The sequence below is a fragment of the Phoxinus phoxinus genome, assembly GCF_949152265.1.
Source record: "Phoxinus phoxinus genome assembly, chromosome: 11".
Classification (NCBI taxonomy): domain Eukaryota; kingdom Metazoa; phylum Chordata; class Actinopteri; order Cypriniformes; family Leuciscidae; genus Phoxinus; species Phoxinus phoxinus.
Genome location: NC_136886.1, coordinates 1,264,483 through 1,286,982, shown reverse-complemented (window position 1 = coordinate 1,286,982; position 22,500 = coordinate 1,264,483). Strand labels below are relative to the sequence as shown.

The 22,500-nt window shown below is 35.7% G+C and overlaps 2 protein-coding genes and 1 long non-coding RNA gene across 9 annotated transcripts in view; 1 reads left to right on the top strand and 2 right to left on the bottom strand.

The window, feature by feature from the left end:
* Positions 1-2,049, top strand: part of arhgap9 (Rho GTPase activating protein 9) — a 59,543-nt gene extending 57,494 nt beyond the window's left edge. For 3 of the 6 annotated variants that reach the window (XM_079629486.1, XM_079629481.1, XM_079629482.1), the window contains one exon: positions 682-1,667. In XM_079629486.1, coding sequence (XP_079485612.1) covers positions 682-877 — 196 coding nt within the window. In that variant the 3' untranslated portion in view covers positions 878-1,667. Of the gene's footprint in view, positions 1-681 lie in introns of all 6 variants that reach the window. The other 3 variants (XM_079629484.1, XM_079629483.1, XM_079629485.1) reach the window with 2 other exon arrangements.
* Positions 1-4,815, bottom strand: part of LOC307007437 — an 8,852-nt gene extending 4,037 nt beyond the window's left edge. The window contains exon 1 of the long non-coding RNA XR_013799620.1: positions 4,696-4,815. This is a non-coding gene — a long non-coding RNA (uncharacterized lncRNA). The remainder of the gene's footprint in view (positions 1-4,695) is intronic.
* A 2,253-nt stretch (positions 4,816-7,068) lies between these two features.
* Positions 7,069-22,500, bottom strand: part of LOC307007071 (zinc finger E-box-binding homeobox protein zag-1) — a 45,941-nt gene continuing 30,509 nt past the window's right edge. For both annotated transcript variants that reach the window (XM_079628736.1, XM_079628737.1), the window contains 7 exons: positions 20,475-20,789; positions 17,890-18,102; positions 16,793-17,058; positions 15,853-15,961; positions 13,746-14,755; positions 11,104-11,281; positions 7,069-9,035 (listed from right to left, as the gene is read on the bottom strand). In XM_079628736.1, the coding sequence (XP_079484862.1) occupies positions 8,632-9,035; positions 11,104-11,281; positions 13,746-14,755; positions 15,853-15,961; positions 16,793-17,058; positions 17,890-18,102; positions 20,475-20,789 (2,495 nt within the window). In that variant the 3' untranslated portion in view covers positions 7,069-8,631. The remainder of the gene's footprint in view (positions 9,036-11,103; positions 11,282-13,745; positions 14,756-15,852; positions 15,962-16,792; positions 17,059-17,889; positions 18,103-20,474; positions 20,790-22,500) is intronic.

Genomic DNA, 22,500 nt, shown 5'->3' with positions numbered 1-22,500 from the left:
CGGAGCAAAGAAAGAAAGAAACTCTTTAAAATCTCAGTTGTTTCTCCAAAGAAACATGTTTTAGAAGCGATCTCATAACTTCCAAAATCTGTGATCATATTGTGCTGCATATGGTATGTAAATATTGCTGTTAGAGGTATATTAATTATTATATTCATTTATATACATATGCATGCACATACAGGTGAAACTGGAAAAACGAGAATATGGTGCAAAAGTTCATTTATTTCAGTAATTCAACTTAAAAGCTGAAACTAATATATTATATAGACTCATTACATGCAAAGTGAGATATTTCAAGCCTTTATTTGTTATAATTTTGAAATTATGAAAACCCCAAATTCAAACTTAGGATATTGTGAAAAGGTTTTCATAATCTGTAAGCCATAATCATCAAAATTATGTAAGGATAATTGTTTGTAAAGTGGGAGATTGATTATTGCGGTGAATAGGAGGATTGTATATAATTTCGTTGTACTCTTTAGTATAATGATATAAAGATTCTGATATGATCTGATTTTATACATTTATGCATCAAGTAGATGCTTTTATCCAAAGCATTTCATCAGAGAGCAAACACTGTTCATAACATACAATGCCAGGTTTATTAGACAACTAGAAGCTGTCTGGATCAGTTGTTCATCTGCATGTGTGTGTGTGTGTGTGTGTGTGTGTGTTCAGGGTGAAGGAGAGCTCGGACTGCAATCGCATGACGACCCAGAACATCGGCATCGTGTTCGGCCCCACGCTCATGCGTCCGGAGAACGAGGGCGGGAACATGGCCGTTAACATGGTGTACCAGAACCAGGCCATCGAGCTGTTGCTGAGCGAGTACGAGCGGGTGTTCCTGGCCGACGAGCAGACGGGGTCTTACTGAGGACACACACACACACACACACACCAGCACTGCTGTCCACGGGACTCACGGATCAGAGCGCTAGTCCACAGATAAGAGCGGTTCATGAATGGGTGGATCTCATGAAAACGGGTCACATTTCAGCTCTAAAAATGATTAACTAAATTTTGCATAAAGAAAATACATTTTTAGGATTAAGAGATTATTTTAAACATTTTCAGTGCATACAGGTGTTTAAAAAAAAAAAAAAATTGTACAGTAATAATTCTCAATCTCTCTTAAATTTTGTCTCTAAAAAATTAATAAAATTTTGCATGAAGAAAATTATTTTTTAAGATCATATTTTAATGACAATTAAACATTTTCAGTGCTTCCAGGTGTTTTAAAAAAACTGTACAGTAAAAATGATCAAAAAACTTGTACATTTTGTCTGGAAAAAATAGAAACAATTTTTTGTAAAGAATGTGAATTTTTAGGATTGATAAGATATTATTTTAATGACAATTAAACATTTTCACCATACATTTTCAGTGCATACAGTTTTTTTTTGTTTTTTTTGTACAGTAATAATTCTCAATCTCTCTTAAAATTTTGTCTCTAAAAAAATATAAATAAAATTTTGCATGAAGAAAATGAAATTTTAAGATCATATTTTAATGACAATTAAACATTTTCAGTGCTTCCAGGTGTTTAAAAAAAAATTGTACAGTAAACATTCTCAAAAAACTGGAAAAAATAGAAAAAGTTTTTCGTACAGAATGTGAATTTTTAGGATTGATAAGAAATTATTGTAACGACAATTAAACATTTTCAGTGTATCCAGGTGTTTTTTTAATTTTGTGTACAGTAAAAATTCTCCAAAGCTCTTTATAGTGTCGTCTCTAAAAAATAATAATAATAATAATTGTGTAAAAAAATATTTTTTAGGATCGACAATTAAACATTTTCACCATACATTTCCAGTGCATCCAGATGTGTTTCTTTTTTTATTTGTTGTACAGTAAAAAATATCCAAAGCTCTCTAAAGTTTTATCTCTAAAAAAATATAAGCTCAATTTTGCATAAAGAAAAATATTTTTTTTAGGATTGTTAAGATATTATTTTAATGACAATTAAACATTTTCAGTGAATCCAGATGTTTTAAAAAAAATGTGTACAGTAAAAATTCTCCAAAGCTCTAAAGTTTTGTCTCTAAAAAAATATTTAAAACAAATTGCATAAAGAAAATGATTTTTACGATCGTTAAGATATTATTTTAATGACAATTAAACATTTTCAGTGCATAAAGATGTTTTTTAATTTTTGTACAGTAAATGTTGTATTCTCTAAAGTTTTAAAAAATATAAACAAAATTTTGCATAAGGAAAAGGATAGACATGAAACTGTTCAATTAATTCTTTCAGATAAAAATATATAATTTTCAAATGTAACATTATTTAACATACATTTTAAAATGTTTTGTTAAATCCACTGTTGTCTTATATAGAATTGTTCTATAGTCTGTACAGTATTTAATGCTATTACAGTAACTAATTAAATTACAGAAAATTAAGTGTAATTACTTTACTTTTTTCGAGGGAAAAGTAATTAAATTGCAGTAATTAATTACTCAGCACCCAACACTGATAATGAATTATAAATTATGATTTCATTAATAACGATATTATGCAAAAATATTATGTTTTTGGGTGACCTGAAAGTGACTGGTTTTGTGAGATTTACTGTGTGTGTGTGTGTGTGTGTGTGTGTGTGTGGGTGTGTGTGGGTGTGTGTGTGTGTGTGTGTATGTGTGTGTCGATCCGTCTTTCAACAGATTTCATCCCTAGTGCCTTTTAAGTGTTTTTATCTCAAATTCTTCCCTTCTCGGAGCTCGTGTAGTTTTAATGCACAATGCAAAAGACAAAAAGCTTTCAAATAATAATAATAATAATAAAGATCAGCACAGGTCAAAAGTTCGAGTCATTTAGCCGCCTTTTAATGGAGAAATAAAACTGGGTGGAATTCGCTCCAGAATGCGACGTAATTTCCTTTCTATTGTTCCGATGTGGTCGCGGAGTGTGTGTGTGTGTGTGTGTGTGTGTGTGTGTGTGTGTGTGAGTGAGAGAGCGAGAGTGAGTGTGTGTGTGTGTGTGTGTTTGTGTCTATGTGTGTGTGTGAGAGAGATAGAGGAGTGTGTGTGTGTGTGTGTGTGTGAGAGAGAGAGAATGTGTGTGTGTGTCTGTCTGTGTGTTTGTGCGAGAGATAGAGGAAGCTCAGTGGTGTGTGTGTGTGTGTGTGTGTGTGAGAGAGAGAGAGAGTTTGTGAGAGAGAGAGAGAGTGTGTGTGTGTGTGTGTGTGTGTGTTGTGCCAGTCTCAGAGCTCTGCTGCCATTTGTCCAAAACTCTGCTTTTAATAACAGAACAAAAGAGGAACTACAAATGCATATGTTTAAAAAATGCCCTCCCCCCCCCCCCCCCCCACACCCCCCCCCCCCCCCACACCCGCCGGTTTGGTAATTTTATATGGACTGTGGCTTTGGCTCTCGACGAAGCGATCCAGGCAGAAGAAAAGAGCCGGGAACGCTTACACACGTTTTAATGTTTGATTTTATATATTTATTCATTTTTTTATTTTTCTTATTATTTTAATTCCACAAGGGGCCGCAGAGAAGGTTTCTGGAGAACTTCTCCAAAAGCAGAACAGAAAGGACTGATGTTATATTGTTATTTCTGAAATAATTCAGTGTTGTTGCCCTTCCAGGTCGCACATTATATTATTAGATGAACCTTCACGGCCCGTTTAAAAGCTTAAAACCACGGCTCACCCCAAAAATGATCATTTTGGTTTGACTTTCTTTCTTCTGTGAAATACAAAATGTATAAAAGCCATGGAAAAAGAAACTGGAAATATTCTCTTTTTCAGCTTTCAAATCTTTATGGCATTTGTTGCATGAACAGGAGTGTGTACATTGTGCTGAACATCAACTTGTGTGTTCATACAGAAGAAAGAGAGACACCAATGGGGATTTGTAAGAGGAGAACTAGTTCTTTAAAGAGAAATAGGCTTGTGGACGATAGAGTGATTCATTCAGTTTCTCTCCTCGTGTTTCTGAAAACTCTCCTACGCAGTTATGAGTCTCTGAATATTTAATTTTAATGTATGAATTCTCAGTTTTGTGTTACGTTTCCTTTCGTTATCTGTCGACGATGGAGACGAGACGACTCAATCGCTGTAACTTGCTTTTTCTTCCTATAAATTCTGTATTTCAGATTTGTGACAATAAAAACTTAAAATCTATATGAAAAGACCTTCTGTTTTGATTTATTCTGAAGTGACAAAAAATAATAGGCTACAGCAATGAGACTCGTATCAGCTCATAACACGGTTTACGTGCATTAATAATGGTCAAAAACGAGCAGCTGGATTATTTCTAATGTAAGTAGCACTTGTTTATTTTAATTTCAATAAGTTTACTGCACTATAAAAAGATCCCAGCTATTTACACTATGTAACTTTTGGCCTTAGCGGGTTACAAAACTGTATGTATTTTGCGGAGGAACGTTGTTATGGTTGTGCTTCGGCTCTGACTGTGCGGATGAATATGATTAGGCCGATCCTACGGTTTGTAAAACATACACTGCTAGTGCTAGGCTTCAAAGATATAACCAGTTTCGATGGAAATTATCTCAAGATGACTAGCTAGAGATGCTAGTGTAGCTTTACCTATTAAAATACACTGTACTTCCTTAAATAAATTCTAGAACAGTGCTAAAACAACTATCATGAAATGATCTTCACAATTAACTGTGTTAGAGAGCTACATATGACAATTTATCTGTTCAATAAAACACCTTACTCACCTGTTGAGTAATAAAAACACCATAATCTCCGCGTCGCTTTTACAACGTTTCAAATCCCTCTGTTCTTCTCGCCATCCCAAAACTGCCGGAGGACCTTTTCTCTATTTACGGATATGACGTGACACGCACGGGTCACTACCAGATGTGTACGCAATTTCCAGCGAAACATTTCTCAGTCTAAAATATAAACACTCATGCTGCGTCCCAGACGATAATATCCCAAATATCCTAATTAAATGTCCAACTTCAGACCTCGGAGAGTTCCAGCCAATCACACTTCACGTTGTTGACCACATGATGTCGCCACGACACAAGTGTCAATTATGACAATAACTGAATAAAAACGACATAAAATTGCTTTGAAAACAGCTGATGAAAAGCACAAACGAAGGTATTATTAGGCTACATTAACGTCATGTCTCGCTGAGGTTGTGGTTGATCGATGATTCACAAGTTCGAATGTTCCAGAATTTATTTCCAAGAACGAGGTTGAAAAAAATCTAATTTCCAAGCAACATCATAATAGGCTTACCATTGTGGATCAGGGTGAGACGAAAGACATTTTTGAAGAAGGGACTCGTTATTTAAATTTGATTAATTTTTGAACCAAAAAAAGTTGATGTACACTGTAAAAATTATATGATTAATAATTTATGACAACATATGTTTTTACATTGACTTAACTCGTCAAAATAAGTTAAGCAATTTCGACTTTTTTTATACAAATGATATTACAAGATTCAACTAATTCAACAGGTCAGTTTAATGTAGTTTAAGTTGTAGCTAATTACATAAAAATCCAAGTTGATTGTACCTAAAACATTTTTTTTTACAGTGTATACATTTAAGTTCAGCTGCTGCCTTATATTTAAAGTCCCCCTGTGGTGTAAATCCAGCTTTTAATGTTGTTTATGTGTCTATGTGGTGTTATTAATCTGTTTTAAGACAAACCATGTGTAAATTCATAAGTAAAAAACACGGTTTGAAATCGCTGGTGTTTATGACGTCACAAACTACCTTGTAACCAATCAGATCAACGTGTGATCGTCAACCAGTGGATCTCTGAGCTGAGGGAGTGAGTGGAGGCGGGGCTCATTTGCATATTCATAGCACCGCGCATACTAAATGAGGCAAGGGTGTCGAGTTACATTCAAGATATTTTATTTTTCAAGCAAAAACACTTAAACGAGTCATTTTTGTGATCAAAGATGAGTTTTAAGGGATACAATTATTGACTACAGGACTTTATATTGGCTGTCAAGTAATTTAAACTTAAATTAAATGAAACTGACTTCAAATTAAGTCTTGCATAACTTATAAAGAGAGTTGAAATTGCTTTAATTATACTGGTGAGTTAAAGTATACTGTATTTTTCATTTGTTTTTATGCATTTCTGTTGCCCTGAGATGCAGACGAGCAACATCTCTGAACCCAGAGACCATTATAGAACTATATTTATAAAAATGTAAAACAATATCCGTTTGCTGACTGACTGACCTTAACCGCACTTACAAGAGTGTTTAGGTGGAGGCCAGAAATCTGTGCAGTTTTGAGTCAGTAGTGTAAACGGGACACTCTGGATCTTTGAGTGAGTGGAGGCGGGGCTCATTTGCATATTCATAGAACCGCGCATACTAAATGAGGCGAGGGTGTCGAGTTACATTCAAGATATTTGAATATGAAAAAAAAAAATTTTCAAGGAAAAAACATTTAAATGTAATTTTGTTGATCAAAGATGAGATTTAAGAAATAAAATTATTGACTACAGGGGGACTTTAAGTAAATTAAGTATAATCTAATTGGCTGTCAAGTCATTTCAACTTAAATTACATTAAACTGACTTCAAATTGAAACTTGTGCAACTTATAAAGAAAGTTGAAATTGCTTTAATTACACTGGTGATGAGTTCATCTCTTCTGTGGCATTTCTGTTCAGATGCAGATGAGCAACTTCTCTGAACTATATTATATAACTATATATATTTATAAAAATGTAAAACAATATCCGTTTGCTGACTGACTGACCTTAACCGCACTTATGAGAGTGTTTAGGTGGAGGCCAGTTTTGAGTCAGTAGTGTAAACGGGACCCCCCCAAGCCCCCCCCCCCCCCCCCATTACCACGGTAAAGTGACACTTACCTCAACTCAACACTCATGTCGTGTCATTAGAAAGAAATAATTCCAGTAAAAAGAAATGACTGTTGATGTGAGTCCAGCGTCTGGTTTACGATCTGTGAGATGGAGAAGCGTGACGCTGCATTTTTCAGTCATTACAAATATTGTGTTTCTTGAGATGTGACTTTTAGAGCAAGACAATTATAGTTTTGAAAAGCACAATAAAAACGACCGCTTTTGTTTTGTTTTTTTCAAAATATGTACAACTTTATTACAAAGATTAACATTTCAACAAAGCTTAATTTTTTATGTATAAAAATAACACTGGTGAAAATACTGCAGGATTCTGGTGTGCAAGAAGCATTTGCTCCATGTTTACAGGTAAACTCGGCATATATGAAGAAGAAAAGTCGAGTAATAAAAAAAATTAAGCACCGTTTTGCATTTTAATAGTTGAATGTTAAACTTTTGCATATTTAATTGCATAATTGGCAGTATGAAGCCGTTTCTGAGGTCGTATTCAGTGCAACTCGTATAACACACTTTATGCGCATGGATTCCAGATTTCCTTATTTCTTTCTCAAAAGGACACTTTATGATAATATTGCAACATGAACAGTATTTGGTATTTCCTGATATTTGAACAGCTCGTGCTGAAAAGAAGGTGAAAGTTTGAGGTCATTATCGGCCAATTTTCCAGTTTTCCCAGTTCATAGATGTCGAATCTGTGTTTAATCTTGTTCAGTCTGAGATAATTATGACATAGAAAACCATAAAGCCGTCGGAATGATCCATACGCTGACTAACCCTCGATTAACTGTGAATCTGTCAAATCCTAGACTGTAAATACTTATTATATTTAATATTTCAATACCTGTGGTTGTCTCATGTAAATATTTACTGAGCATGAGGTCATGTTTTAATCTAAAATCAAAAGGAAAAACATTATATATATAATATAAAGAAAATGAAGCCAACTTTTAGAACCATTAAGATTTTTGTAATGTGACATTTGTGTAAATTTCAGTATTTTTTTTTATAATGCAATTTTTTTTTTTTTTTTTTTTATATCTGCATAAATTAAAGGCAGTAAAAAATAAGATGTATACAATATTTTTGCATTACAATAATAAAGTTTAGATTATATATATATAGTTTGTTATATCAGATTGATATAAAAAATTATATAATTTTCATAATGCAGCTATTTTTTTAAATTTTTATATCAGCATATATAGTTTGTTATAATTTCCGATTGATACAACAAATTATATAATGTAATTTTCGTAATGCAATTATTTTTTACCTTTTTATATTAGCAAAGGCAGTACAAATACCACGAATACAATGTTTTTTTAGCATTGTAAATTATATATATATATATATATATAGTTTGTTATGATATCAGATTGATATAAAAAAATTATAATATAATTTTCCTACAGTAATGATCATTTAATGCCAGTGTGAAAACTCTTAATGGTCCTAAAAACAGGCATAATTTTTAATGCAAAATATAATCTCACATTAAATTTAATTTGGTGCAAAAATGGCCTATTCTTGGCAGTTTTTCTCAGATCATTAATTCCTGGTGTTTCTGTAGTATTGAGTAATGTCTTCTGAGCTTTCTGCCTCTCACAGGGATCTTCTGCTCTGGATTGTGGCGATGAATCAAGTCTTTGGACAAGCGTGTGTGTGTGTGTGTGTGTGTGTGTCTTTGGTCGACTGAGTTCACAGGCTTTGAACACTGAAGAGGACGCGAGTGTCACTGAAAGTGTGTTTTTCACATCTTTGGCACACGCTGGTGAAGAGTCTCTCGTCTCACTCCGTCATGTCTTCATGTCTCTCACTTCCGGAGGCTTTCTCCTGGGTTTCTCGATCACAAGTGTGGTTTCTGAGGGAGTTTTCCTCGTCCTCCTCGTCTCTGAACTCCAGCGCCGTTCCCTCCATGCTGGAGTCGCTGAGGAAGACGTGTTCCTCGGGCTCCTCGTGCTCCTCGGGCTCCTCGGGCCCCTCGGGAACGGCCCCGTCCGGGTCGCTGTCCCGACTGCAGAAGGCGTAGCGGTGGTTCATGTGCTGAGAGTACGAGCCCGAGTGAGAGAAGCGCTTGCCACACTTGTCGCACTGGTACGGTTTCTCTCCCGAGTGCAGACGACTGTGTTCGATTAAATGATGCTTGTGTTTGAAGGCCTTCTTACACGTCTGACACTCGTGCGGCCGCTTCCCTACAGGAGCAAACACAACGGGCAGTCAGACTCCCGTACATCTGTGTCTTTCTCTCAATATAGACAGTATCTTTAAGTATTGTGTATATAAATTACTACTTATTATTAAAACTATATATAAAACTATATATATATATATTAAAACTATATATATACTGTATATATGCAAAATATCATACAATAAATAAAAAAATATATGATATTTTAACCCTTAAAGACCTAGAACATTTTTGGAGCACCTGACTCCCCAGTTCTTCTCTCTGTTTCTCTAACCCAATATAGCGGTCAGCATCAAGTGCCATATATCACTTTAAACAGAAGAACCTGAAGTTTCCATCTAGCTCATTTCAATTCCCAATTTTACATTCATTTTGTCTTGGAATGAATGAATGTACCAGATTTAAGAAAAACGGTAGCACATTTTTAGTGATTTTTTTTTCACTCAACTCAAACAAATCCTCCTGAAGTTTGGATTTTTTCCTTTAGAAAGTTTTACTTGGATATTCTAGATATCCAGATGAAATTTTGACTACATGTAACAATCCCTAAGCAAGTTATAGCCATTTATTACTACATTATTATAGGCGATTTTCAGTGAAAAGCTGGTGTGTGTTTTTCAATTTACTGACAATGTAGATGTGTCCAAAAAAGTTCAGGAAGTAAAATAAATAGAAAACATTGTAATAGAACACAGAAGCAAAAGTGATATATATATATATATATATAAACCAATCTGGGCATGAGGACGGGACTAAGCATCAACAATCATTCCTGTTCGGCTCAGAGAAACAAACGCATGGGTTTCTGTGACGAATCAATGCTGATCAAAACCTGATGACGCGATCACATTCACTACGGAGTCTCTGAATGTCCATAACCCCGATACCACATAAAAGCTGCAAATCTCCTCTTTACGGGACTTTTTAAAGCATATCGATTGGATTAGCGGTTCAAAAGTTATTAAATATTTAAGAAAAATAGTCATTTTTAGCCGCCGGCGGCTGTGTAGGTTAAAAATCTAAATGTTATGTGTATATACATATATAGAAAATGTAATGTATATTTAATCATATATATTAAATTATATAATATAATATACATATTTTATATAAAATGTAATTAACTATATATATATATATATATATAGGCTATATATATATATATATATATACACACTTCAAAATACTATATGTATGTTCTATACATACTGTATATTACTAAGTAGTTTTATATGTATTTATACTTATATAGGTTATATGCTTAAAATGAGTAATATACATATAATAATTATAGTTTATAAATAATTTACTAAGAATACTGTATTTTTATATTGTATATTATATAAGTGTATATATATATTTAAGTGTTATATATCAAATAAATAAATAAATATTATATAAAATATAAATAAATACTATATATTTTCTACTTATTTTAAGTATTATATTGACATTTTTTAGTTAAAACACATATCATATTTTAGTTTATATTATATTCATTTACTTAAGATAGTTAAGAATATTATATTTTTTACATAAAGTATGATTTATTTTAAATATAATTGTAAATGTAAAAATAAATATTATATAAATTATATATAAATACTATGCATATGTATTTTACTTATTTCAAGTATATATATACTATACACACACACACACAGACACACACACACACACACATAATTTACAATATATAATTCACTTTTGACAGTTTATCCTCAATAACTTTCATTTCATTGTTTGCATTTCAAAGAGCCTGAAGATTATTATTATTTCATATGTTATAAAGTATTTTATATATATATATATATATATATACTATGTATATTTTTTTACTTATTTCAAGTATATATATATATATATATATATATATATATATATATATATATAAAAAAATTATTGTGTAAAATTTCATTCATTCATGTCATTTAAAGAGCCTGAAGATTCTGCTAAAAATCTCCTTTTACGCGTATGTTTATCATGGTAATAAACGCTGACACATGGGTCAGGATTAAAGCTTGGACTCTCGATGTAAGCGGTGATGTGCAGATGGTGAAGGCCCGTACCCGTGTGCTCGTATTTGTGCCTCAGGAGAGAGCTGCTCTTCTGGAAGGTTTTGTCACAGATGTCGCATGCGTACAGTCCCTCCTCAGTCTTCCTCAGCCTCTTCCTCCCGCAGCCGATCTCTCCGTCCGGCCCGTCCTCCATCAGACGCTCCAGCCCGCCTCGGCTCAGCGCCTCCGTCTGGACACAAGCGGTTATTACTGAGCCTCCGGTGTCGTGGCACATCAGTGTTGCAGATATGAATATGAGAGTGCGTTATTTGCAATCCACTCAACACTAAATATGACAATTATTGACCTGGGCAACGATTAATCACATCCAAAATTAAAGTTCGTGTTTACATAATATATGTGTGTGTAGTGTGAATATTTATAATTATTTTGTATATATAAATACACACACATGTGTAAGAAATATTTGTTATTTATATCCTGGTAAAACTGGTAAAATGAGAATCTGGTGCAAAAGTTCATTTATTTCAGTAATTCAACTTAAAAGGTGAAACTAATATATTATATAGACTCATTACATGCAAAGTGAGATATTTCAAGCCTTTATTTGTTATAATGTTGATGATTATGGCTTGAAAACCCCAAATTCAAGAAGGTTTTCATAAGCTGTACGCTGTACGCCTCCCCCCGTCGGCAGTGACAAGTGATGATGATATCAGTGTGTGGAAACGAACACGCGCTCTTGTTGCCCTTTGACATCATGAGGGGAATTTCCCTCCGCGCCGCGAGTGTGTTTACAGCGCGAGCAGAGGAAGCTAATGCATCAAACTGCAGCATCAGAGGAGAGCGGTGCAGTCCGACGCGCTCATGTGTGTGTGTGTGTGTGTGTGAGAGAGTGTGTGTGTGTGTGTGTGTGAGAGTGTGTGTGTGTGTGTGTGTGTGAGAGTGTGTGTGTGTGTGTGTGTGTGTTAGTGTGTGTGTGTGTGTGAGAGTGTGTGTGTGTGTGTGTGTGTGTGTGTGTGTGTGTGTGTGTGAGAGTGTGTGTGTGTGTGTGTGTGAGAGTGTGTGTGTGTGTGTGTGTGTGTGTGTGTTAGTGTGTGTGTGTGAGAGTGTGTGTGTGTGTGTGTGTGTGTGTGTGTGTGTGTGTGTGTGTGTGTGTGTGTGTGTGTGTGTGTGTGTGAAAGAGAGTGTGTGTGTGTGTGCGTGTGTGTGTGTGTGTGTGTGTGAGAGAGAGTGTGTGTGTGTGTGTGTGTGTGCGTCTGTGTGTGTGTGTGAGAGAGAGTGTGTGTGTGAGTGAGAGTGTGTGTGTGTGTGTGTGTGTGTGTGTGTGTGTGTGTATGTGTGCATGAGTGTTTGTGTTTATGTGAGTGAGTGAGAATGGTTTTGTGTGTGTACAAGTTTCATATTCTCCTTTTATGACTAAGAGTGTAAAATCAGTCTTTCTCATTCTGATATCATTTAATTTGATTCTTGAGAACTGGAAAATTTTATAAATCTGATATTATATTAATTAACACACACACACATATATAATTAATTTATTCATTTTGAATTAAGTTTTATTTGTGGCATTTGCTGATTTAATTAAATGTGTTAAAATAATAAATAATAACTGGTATGTTCAGGAGTTTATTCAGATCATTAACTGTAAATACTACAGAAAACATTAAATATTTTTTGGCTTTTAGTCCATTTCTGACCGTATAATAAGGGTTCAACACTGTCTGGATGCGAGTGCACATATTTTTAGCTGATAAACTGAATTATATTATCGTCCAGCTCTAATCTGCTAAATGCAACTATAAGGCATGAAGGTATTAAGATTATATAAACATTAACATCATGATTTTCTGTAAAGCTGCTTTTAATCAATGTGTATTGTAAAAAGAGTTATACAAATAAACACATTTAAAAGTCTTTGTCTTCCGTGAAAATAAATCAGAAAATAGTTCTTGCACTCAAGGGTGTATTATTATTCTCTTTGATGCAAATCAAAGGCCATTAGGGTATAAAAATAATAATAACATCAATATGTTCCGCCCCAACTTCCTGTTTCAACAGAGTCTACGCAACTCTTGTCAAGCCATCATGCCATTACATTACATTTATTATAGATGATAAATGTCATATTTTAATATTTTATTATACATCTTTAGACTACATTTTTGTTATAATGAATATCATATTTTTTTACTTTATTATATATATTTAGAATTTTTTTATAATTTATTATAAATTAGAATACATTTTTGTTATGCTGAATGTCATCTATTCATTTTTATATTTTATTAGGCATATTTAGAATATTTTTGTTATGATGAACATCATTCTTATTTATTTTATTATACATATTTAGAATATTTTATGCTAAAATAAATTTCATATTTTTATTTCAATATTTTATTATAAATATTTAGAATACATTTTTGTTATGCTGAATGTCATATATTTATTTTTACATTTTATCATGCATATTTAGAATATATGATGAATGTCATATTTTTATATTGTATTATCCATATTTAGAATGTTTTTGTTATAACGAATATGATTTTTATTTTCATATTTTATTACATATATTTCAAATATATTTTTGTTATAAAGAATATAATATTTTTTTTCCGTTGCTGCAGTCGGTGTCTGATTAAATGTGCATTATTAACCTTAAGAGCTTTATGAGTGTTTGCTCTTACCAAGATCGAATGTCTTTCTTGCTGGATTCTCTTCAGCATTGCCTCTGGCTCCGCCTCCACCATATACGCCACTGGAGACAGGAAGCCTGGACTTGGTGTTGGTGGCGATAGAGGAAGTGATGTCAGACCGTTGTGTCCTGGGATCATGTGACTGAAGAGAGGGTAGCTGCTGAACACCGTGCTGCTAAACAGTGGTGATGCTGTATAAGCACCGCCCACATGCTGCTGGGAGGGCGGAGTCAATCTCTTAAACACGGTCTCGCCGTCACGTCGTTCTCGTTGCGGCGAGTAACCGTTACAAGTTCTGGTCTGTCGTGGCACGGCGGATGTCGAATGAGGTTTAGGGATGGATAAGTCTAAAGGTTCACTCTGAATATGATTGGTTGGTTGACGTGGCGACGTCTTGATTGACAAATCCAGATAAGTTGGCGAGCCATACCGGAGGTGCTTGCGTTCGGGTAACGTGGGTGACGTCGGGCTGCCTTCTTCTCCCAGCCAGTGTTTGTGCGGGGAATCTTGCGCTAGTTGCAATGGTGTCGGTAAAGGCACGAGGATTTGCTGCGGGACCGAATGCCAAGACGCACGCTGTGGCGACGACAGGTTATTACACGCTGTAGATCTCTCGTTTTTCCGCGCCTCGTCTCCCACCTCCCGACGGAGCATCTCCTGAAGGAGGTGTTCGAATTTACTACGTGACTGAAGCAACGGCAGCAATGTTGTGCCTTTAAACACACCCGTCCTCATAGCCAAATCATCCGCGGGATCCCACATCTGGCTCAAAGCGGGCACGGCGGACTCCAACGGGAACTTTCCCCGGCTGCAGTTTCTCCCGTCGACCACAGGGGGCGATGTGGGCGATGGGAAGACGGGCGTCAAGTACGCGTGATGGGAGTGTCCGTTGAAATGAGCTGCGTTCCCGCTGAGGCACTTCTTGCTGCTGAGGTGTGAGCTGTAGGATCCCGAGTGACTGAAGCGCTTCTTACAGTTCGAGCACTCGTACGGCTTCTCACCTGTGGACACAGAGATTCAGTCGATAACTCTATCCCATAAAACTCATCTTTGATAATCAGAATGACATATCTCAATGTTTAACCTATGAAAATTATTTCTGCATGCCTTAAAATAGCTTGAATGTAACTCGACACCCTTGCTTCATTTAGTGTACGCGGATTCCTGAATATGCAAATGAGCCACGTGTCAATAACTTAATCCCTTAAAACTCATCTTTGATCACCAAAATGACACAATTAAAGTTTTTTTCCTGTGAAAATAATTTCTTCATGCCTTAAAATATCTTGAATGTAACTCGACACCATTGCTTCATTTAGTATACTTGGATTCATGAATATGTAAATGAGCCCCGCCTCCACTCACTCAGATTACTTGATCGAAGTGGAAATATTGGTTTAATTCAGCCGAATATGTTTGAAACAGAAACTGATTCAGAAGAAGAAGAGAAAGAGTGAATCATACAGGCTATTCTACAAGTCCCTGTATCAGGAATATTAATGCGCTCTCTACAACTTTGGACTCATAATAGTAATTATGATTAACCGTTGGCTTGACTACGTTATCAAATTACATTACAGCATAAGATTTTTATTCTTATGCATGTTTCTTTATTGTCATTTTTTTTTTTTTTAGCTTTATTCAGAATCATAATGCTTTTAGCATTTTTTTATATAATATATTCCTAACTTTTTATGCCATAATTATGACTGTCATGCTTATGATTTACCAAACCGTGAATTTTTCTGAAAGTTTTGGTGTTCTCATGTTGCGGAAATTTTACTCCAAAACCTAAAGAAAAATATTTTGAATTATGTGAATAATATATATAATAGGATAATTAAAATACATAAATAAATGTATTAGTTAAAATTTATTTGATAAAATATATATAATTTTGTATACTAATATATAATATATATATATACATACAAAAAAAATGTATTACTCTAAAAATACCCCCTTAGATTACAGCAATAAGAATTTAGAAGACTTTATGGTGGTAAAATATTAATATTTCTTCATGCACGATGTAAATTTCGTGTGAAATATGACTTGTGCATTTTTGGAATCCACTTTTGCTGGTTGTGTTTCTTACCACTGTGAATGCGCAGGTGCTCTTTGAGGTGATGCTTGTATTTAAAGGCCTTTCCACACTGATTACACTTGAACTTCCGGCTCTCCATACTGGGCTCAGACAAGGAATTCTGGGACATACATGACAACGTCGTTATCAGCAATTCAACGAGTCTGTGTTTCCCGAAACCATCGTTCTAACGAACATTCGTAAACAGAATCGCAGAGTTGTGTGATTGTGGTTAGAAGCAGAGTTTCTAGTTTGCATGACATGTGGACTCAATAAATCCTTATCCTGAGCAGAATAAGCAAGCTGACATTCAGTACAATCTATATATTTTATTTATAATACATACAAATGTCATTTACATCTTTTAGTTTGTCAAGAGATTTAAAGCTTTTTTTTGCATGTGTGAACGAGCTCTAGTGAGTAAGAACGAGTCTATGAGTGAATCTGGAAATAAAGCAAAATAAAAATGAGAAATAGTCCTCAGATGTAATTTATATCAAAACATCCCGCTTTAATACGATCTCAAACAGATTTATTAAAAGTAGTTATTACTCCAACACGTGTGTGACGTCATAAACCAACGTGGTTGAACGACCAATTTGTGAAAAAACAGTCATGACTACAGTTGATTTCTTCAACCATGCATCGTACTAGGGTTACACTTTATTTTAAGGTGTCATTGTTACAGTGTAATTATATATTTAAGTACTGAGTAATATTAAGCAACTACATGCACTTACTGTAGGGTTAGGGTAGGATTAGTTTAGTTGGGGGTTAGTTGCATGTAATTATGCTTAATTTACTGTTATTACTATGGTAAGTACATGTAACATATGTAACAAGGACACTGTCAAATAAAGTGTTGCCCGTACTAGTTAAGCAGCGAGTTACGACGTTGTACGGGAAATACACTCCTGCATGTGTGTGTGTGCATGTGTGTGTGTGTGTGTACCTTCTCGTGCGTGTGAGCGTGGAGAGTCAGGTGTCGCTCCATCTGAGACCGGTACGGTGAACTGAACCCACAGAGAGGACACACACTGTCTCCCGTGTCCCGGTCCGGGCAGAAGCTCAGTTGTTCGCTCAGAGACGGCTCGCGCTGGCAGGTCCGCTGGCAGGTCTCCTGGCAGGTCCGCTGGCAGGTCCGCTGGCAGGTCTCCTGGCAGGTCCGCTGGCAGTACGGGCACGTCTGCGGGGCGTCAGGGTTTAGCGGCCCACCGTCTGCACACCCGCAACAGAGATTATCTGATTAATCTGACTCAGTGAATGTATCTGATGCATTTGTGTAACAAAAATATTCATATTTAACACGTTAAAAAGTAAAATTCTAGCTTCCGGCAGACGAATATACACAGTCTCTAATTATGCCTAAAGCGCAACTTACGTGACTTATGGCGTCAGAAGTAGCATAAATATCAGCAGTGCGTCGCATTACTCGCATAAGTTGTGCTTAGACTTACGTCGAATCCGTATGTTCGTTTGGCCGGATGCTAGTTATTTTGGTTGATAAAGTTTTAAATATGAATGACACAAACGCATCCCTTTGCTTCAGAAGGCCTTTATTAACCCCTCAGAGCCTGTGGAGTCCGTTTATGATGGACAGATGTACTTTTATGATGGATAGATGCACTTTTATGATGGATAGATGCACTTTTATGATGGATAGATGCACTTTTATGATGGATAGATGCACTTTTATGATGGACAGATGTACTTTTATGATGGACAGATGCACTTTTATGATGGATAGATGCACTTTTATGATGGATAGATGCACTTTTATGATGGATAGATGCACTTTTATGATGGATAGATGCACTTTTATGGACTTAAAACATAAACAGCCATTCACTGCCATTATAAAGTTGGGAAGAGCCAGGACATTTTTTATATAACTCTGACTGTATTCGTCTGAAAGAAGAGTGTCATATACACCTAGGATGACTTGAGGGTGAGTAAATCATGGGCTAATTTTCATTATTGGGTGAACTGTCTCTTTAAGCTCCTTGTATGAACCCTGTATCAGATAAACTGCATGTGACGCTAGTGTACCTTTGTCCTCAGGTGAGTCGTGTTCTCCCGGTGACCAGCAGACCGGAGACATGTCGTCCTCAACGCCGTCCTCAACAGCGTCTAAATGATACGAGTTCACGGATCCGTTGAGTTTCTGTGTGTGAATCGGACTGAGCAGGTTCGACACTTTCCTCAGCTGAACCATTGAGTCGTAATGAGGCACATCATCCATCACATGAGCATCAGTCTGACCTGAGACACACACACACACACACACACACACACACACACACACACACACACACAAACAGGTGGAAAAGATACAGAGAACTTTCTTGATAACAGATTTAATGATTTTTTTTATAGCAAAAAGAACCATGATCATGTAAATGCAACAAAACAACATACAACAAAATGTAAAGAAAAGTGCAAAAGAACAGTAATAAATAATAATAATAATAAAGAATCAGAACATTTTCAACCAGATATCATTTCTGAGCTGACATGTTTTAATCCATATTAAAATAATTATGACATAAAAAGTTGACTTAAAAGTTAAAAATTAAAAAAATGTAATAATTATGTAATATTTCTGACATTTTATGTCACAGATAAGTATCTCACAGTCTTTTTCTGTGATAATTCTGACTTTTTATGTCATGCTTATGATTTAACAAAGCATGTTTTTATTTTCTTATATGGTGAAAGTGGGTTTCCATACATTTTACTCCAAAATCAAAAGCAAAGTATTTTGAATAAAGATAATTATTCTTATTTATTGCCTTAATATTTTTTGGCAATATCTTAATATATAAAATATTAAGGCAATTTACAAGCATTATTATCTTTATTCAAAAATAATTTGTAAACATAAAAATATATAAACAAATATATATATATATATTATATATATATCAAAAGAGAAGTATTTTTATACATATAGTTTTGTTTATTTTATAGTGTCTTTGTATTTTTTAATAATTTATAATTTATTTATTATTATTATTTTCATGGCAGTACATTTAATCCCCTAGAAATAAATAAAAATAGAAAACAATAAATATAAGCGAATATAAAATATCTGAATGGTTGTTTAAAAGCTTCTGTCACAGTTCCCTGTGTTTACATCAGCCTGTTGTCATTAATCCCATCAGAGATGTTGTGCGACTGTCCTTATGAAGGAACGTTTAAACTTCAGAGAAAATCTCTCGAATGTTGCAGAAGTTCTCCATTGAAAGCAACAGAACTGACACGAGCGGAGTAGAGCCAGCGTGTCCTCAAACGTTTGCAGATGTTAGTCGCTGTAAGCGCCGCTATAGACGAACTCCGGCGTTTGATCTCGAGAAGCTCTAGATTTCAGAAGAGGAGCGTCACCTCGTTTGATGTGAGGAAATATCATGACAGCAGTTTTGTGTTTCTGCATTTCTGTAACGAATATCGTCAGAAACATGGAGGCGGTGGAAATGAGAGTCATTACAGCGATGATGATGATGATAATTACTCTTTTTAAATGTGTCATGTCATATCGTGTGATGATTACACACAGGAAGCTGACACGAATGTAGGCCACCGCTGGTCTTTGGCACCGTTAAAAAATATATATATATGTACATTATTTTGCATGTTTAATTTTTGTACATAGACCCGTTCAAAGGTGAGAAAAACACTGTTTAAAATTGCCATTATATAAATATATGTTTTTTTAAACTTGATATTTGATATATTGATACATTGTTGTCACATGACATCATTATTGACATTGTTTCTATTTTGCATTTTACATTTTTGTACAGACTCATTTAAGGGTGAGGAAAACACTTTCATTTGTTTATTTTATATATATATATATATAAAATAAACAAAATAAAGTGTGTGTGTGTGTGTGTGTGTTTTTAAACTCTATCATTATTGACATACATTTTTTATATTTTGCCATTTTCATTTTTGTACAGATTTATTCAAGAACATTTTAATTTGTTTATTATATATATATATATATATATATATATATATATATATATATATATATATATATATATATATATATATATATATATATATATATAAACAAATTAAAGTGTGTGTGTGTGTGTGTGTGTGTTTTTTTACTTTATCATTATTGACATACATTGTTTATATTTAGCATTTTTCATTTTTGTACAGATTTATTCAAGGGTGAGAAAAACACTTAAATTTTTCTACAAAAGTTTTTTAAAATCTGCATTATTCATAATTTTTTTTACTTTTTGAACTTTACACCTAACTTTATTAACTTTACTAAGCGTACTACTTACTGAATCCTGCAATTAGTATGTCCACTACTATTTTTCTAGATATAATATGAAGCCGTGTGAAAGATCTCAGGCTGTAGTTTGCTACTTTGTCGCATATGTGTGGCATCCAAATGTTTTTATTATTATCTAGCATTTTTTATGTGTGTAAACAAAGTTTTGGTCCGATCAAATAATGGGTTTTGAGAAAGAGTTTTAGTTCTGTAATTGCTCTTGATGTTTCATCACAGGTTCTTCAGATCTTTTATTCTGGAGTATAAAAAGTTCAAAAGCTTCTCGTGGAACAACAGACTGTAAAGTTTTAATTGAGGCTTTATTTGGCCGGAGACTTACTGAACATGCTGTGGTCGCAGCGCTCGGGGTGTGTGGGCGTGATGTCACGGGGTGTGTGTTCCGTGTGGATCCAGCGCTCGGGGTGTGTGGGCGTGATGTCACGGGGTGTGTGTTCCGTGTGGATCCAGCGCTCGGGGTGTGTGGGCGTGATGTCACAGGGTGTGTGTTCCGTGTGGATCCAGTTCTCCAGAGCCGGACTCCCGGGATCCGTTCCCTCGCTCACTTTATCCTGAGCGTCTCTGCTGTCCTGAACCTCCATTCCCCAAACACTGCCCTCATCCTCTCCTGCAGAACCCAGACAGCGCTCGCTCTCTCCTACACACACAACACACAACATCAGAGAACACACAACATCAGCACAGAGAACACACAACATCAGCACAGAGAACACACAACATCAGAAAACACACAACATCAGCACAGAGAACACACAACATCAGCACAGAGAACACACAACATCAGCACAGAGAACACACAACATCAGCACAGAGAACACACAACATCAGAAAACACACAACATCAGCACAGAGAACACACAACATCAGCACAGAGAACACACAACATCAGAGAACACACAACATCAGCACAGAGAACACACAACATCAGAGAACACACAACATCAGCACAGAGAACACACAACACATCAGAGAACACACAACATCAGCACAGAGAACACACAACACATCAGAGAACACACAACATCAGCACAGAGAACACACAACATCAGCACAGAGAACATCAGCACAGAGAACACACAACATCAGCACAGAGAATACACAACATCAGCACAGAGAACACACAACATCAGCACAGAGAACACACAACACATCAGAGAACACACAACATCAGCACAGAGAACACACAACATCAGCACAGAGAACACACAACATCAGCACAGAGAACACACAACATCAGCACAGAGAACACACAACATCAGCACAGAGAACACACAACATCAGAGAACACACAACATCAGCACAGAGAACACACAACATCAGCACAGAGAACACACAACATCAGCACAGAGAACATCAGCACAGAGAACACACAACATCAGCACAGAGAACACACAACATCAGCACAGAGAACACACAACATCAGCACAGAGAACACACAACATCAGCACAGAGAACACACAACATCAGCACAGAGAACACACAACATCAGCACAGAGAACACACAACATCAGCACAGAGAACACACAACATCAGCACAGAGAACACACAACATCAGCACAGAGAACACACAACATCAGCACAGAGAACATCAGCACAGAGAACACACAACATCAGAGAACACACAACATCAGCACAGAGAACACACAACATCAGCACAGAGAACACACAACATCAGCACAGAGAACACACAACATCAGCACAGAGAACACACAACATCAGCACAGAGAACATCAGCACAGAGAACATCAGCACAGAGAACACACAACATCAGCACAGAGAACACACAACATCAGCACAGAGAACATCAGCACAGAGAACATCAGCACAGAGAACACACAACATCAGCACAGAGAACACACAACATCAGCACAGAGAACACACAACATCAGCACAGAGAACATCAGCACAGAGAACATCAGCACAGAGAACACACAACATCAGCACAGAGAACACACAAAATCAGCACAGAGAACACACAACATCAGCACAGAGAACACACAACATTAGCACAGAGAATACACAACATCAGCACAGAGAACATCAGCACAGAGAACACACAACATCAGCACAGAGAACACACAACATCAGCACAGAGAACACACAACATCAGCACAGAGAACACACAACATCAGAGAACACACAACATCAGAGAACACACAACATCAGCACAGAGAACATCAGCACAGAGAACACACAACATCAGCACAGAGAACATCAGCACAGAGAACACACAACATCAGAGAACACACAACATCAGCACAGAGAACACACAACATCAGCACAGAGAACACACAACATCAGCACAGAGAACACACAACATCAGCACAGAGAACACACAACATCAGAGA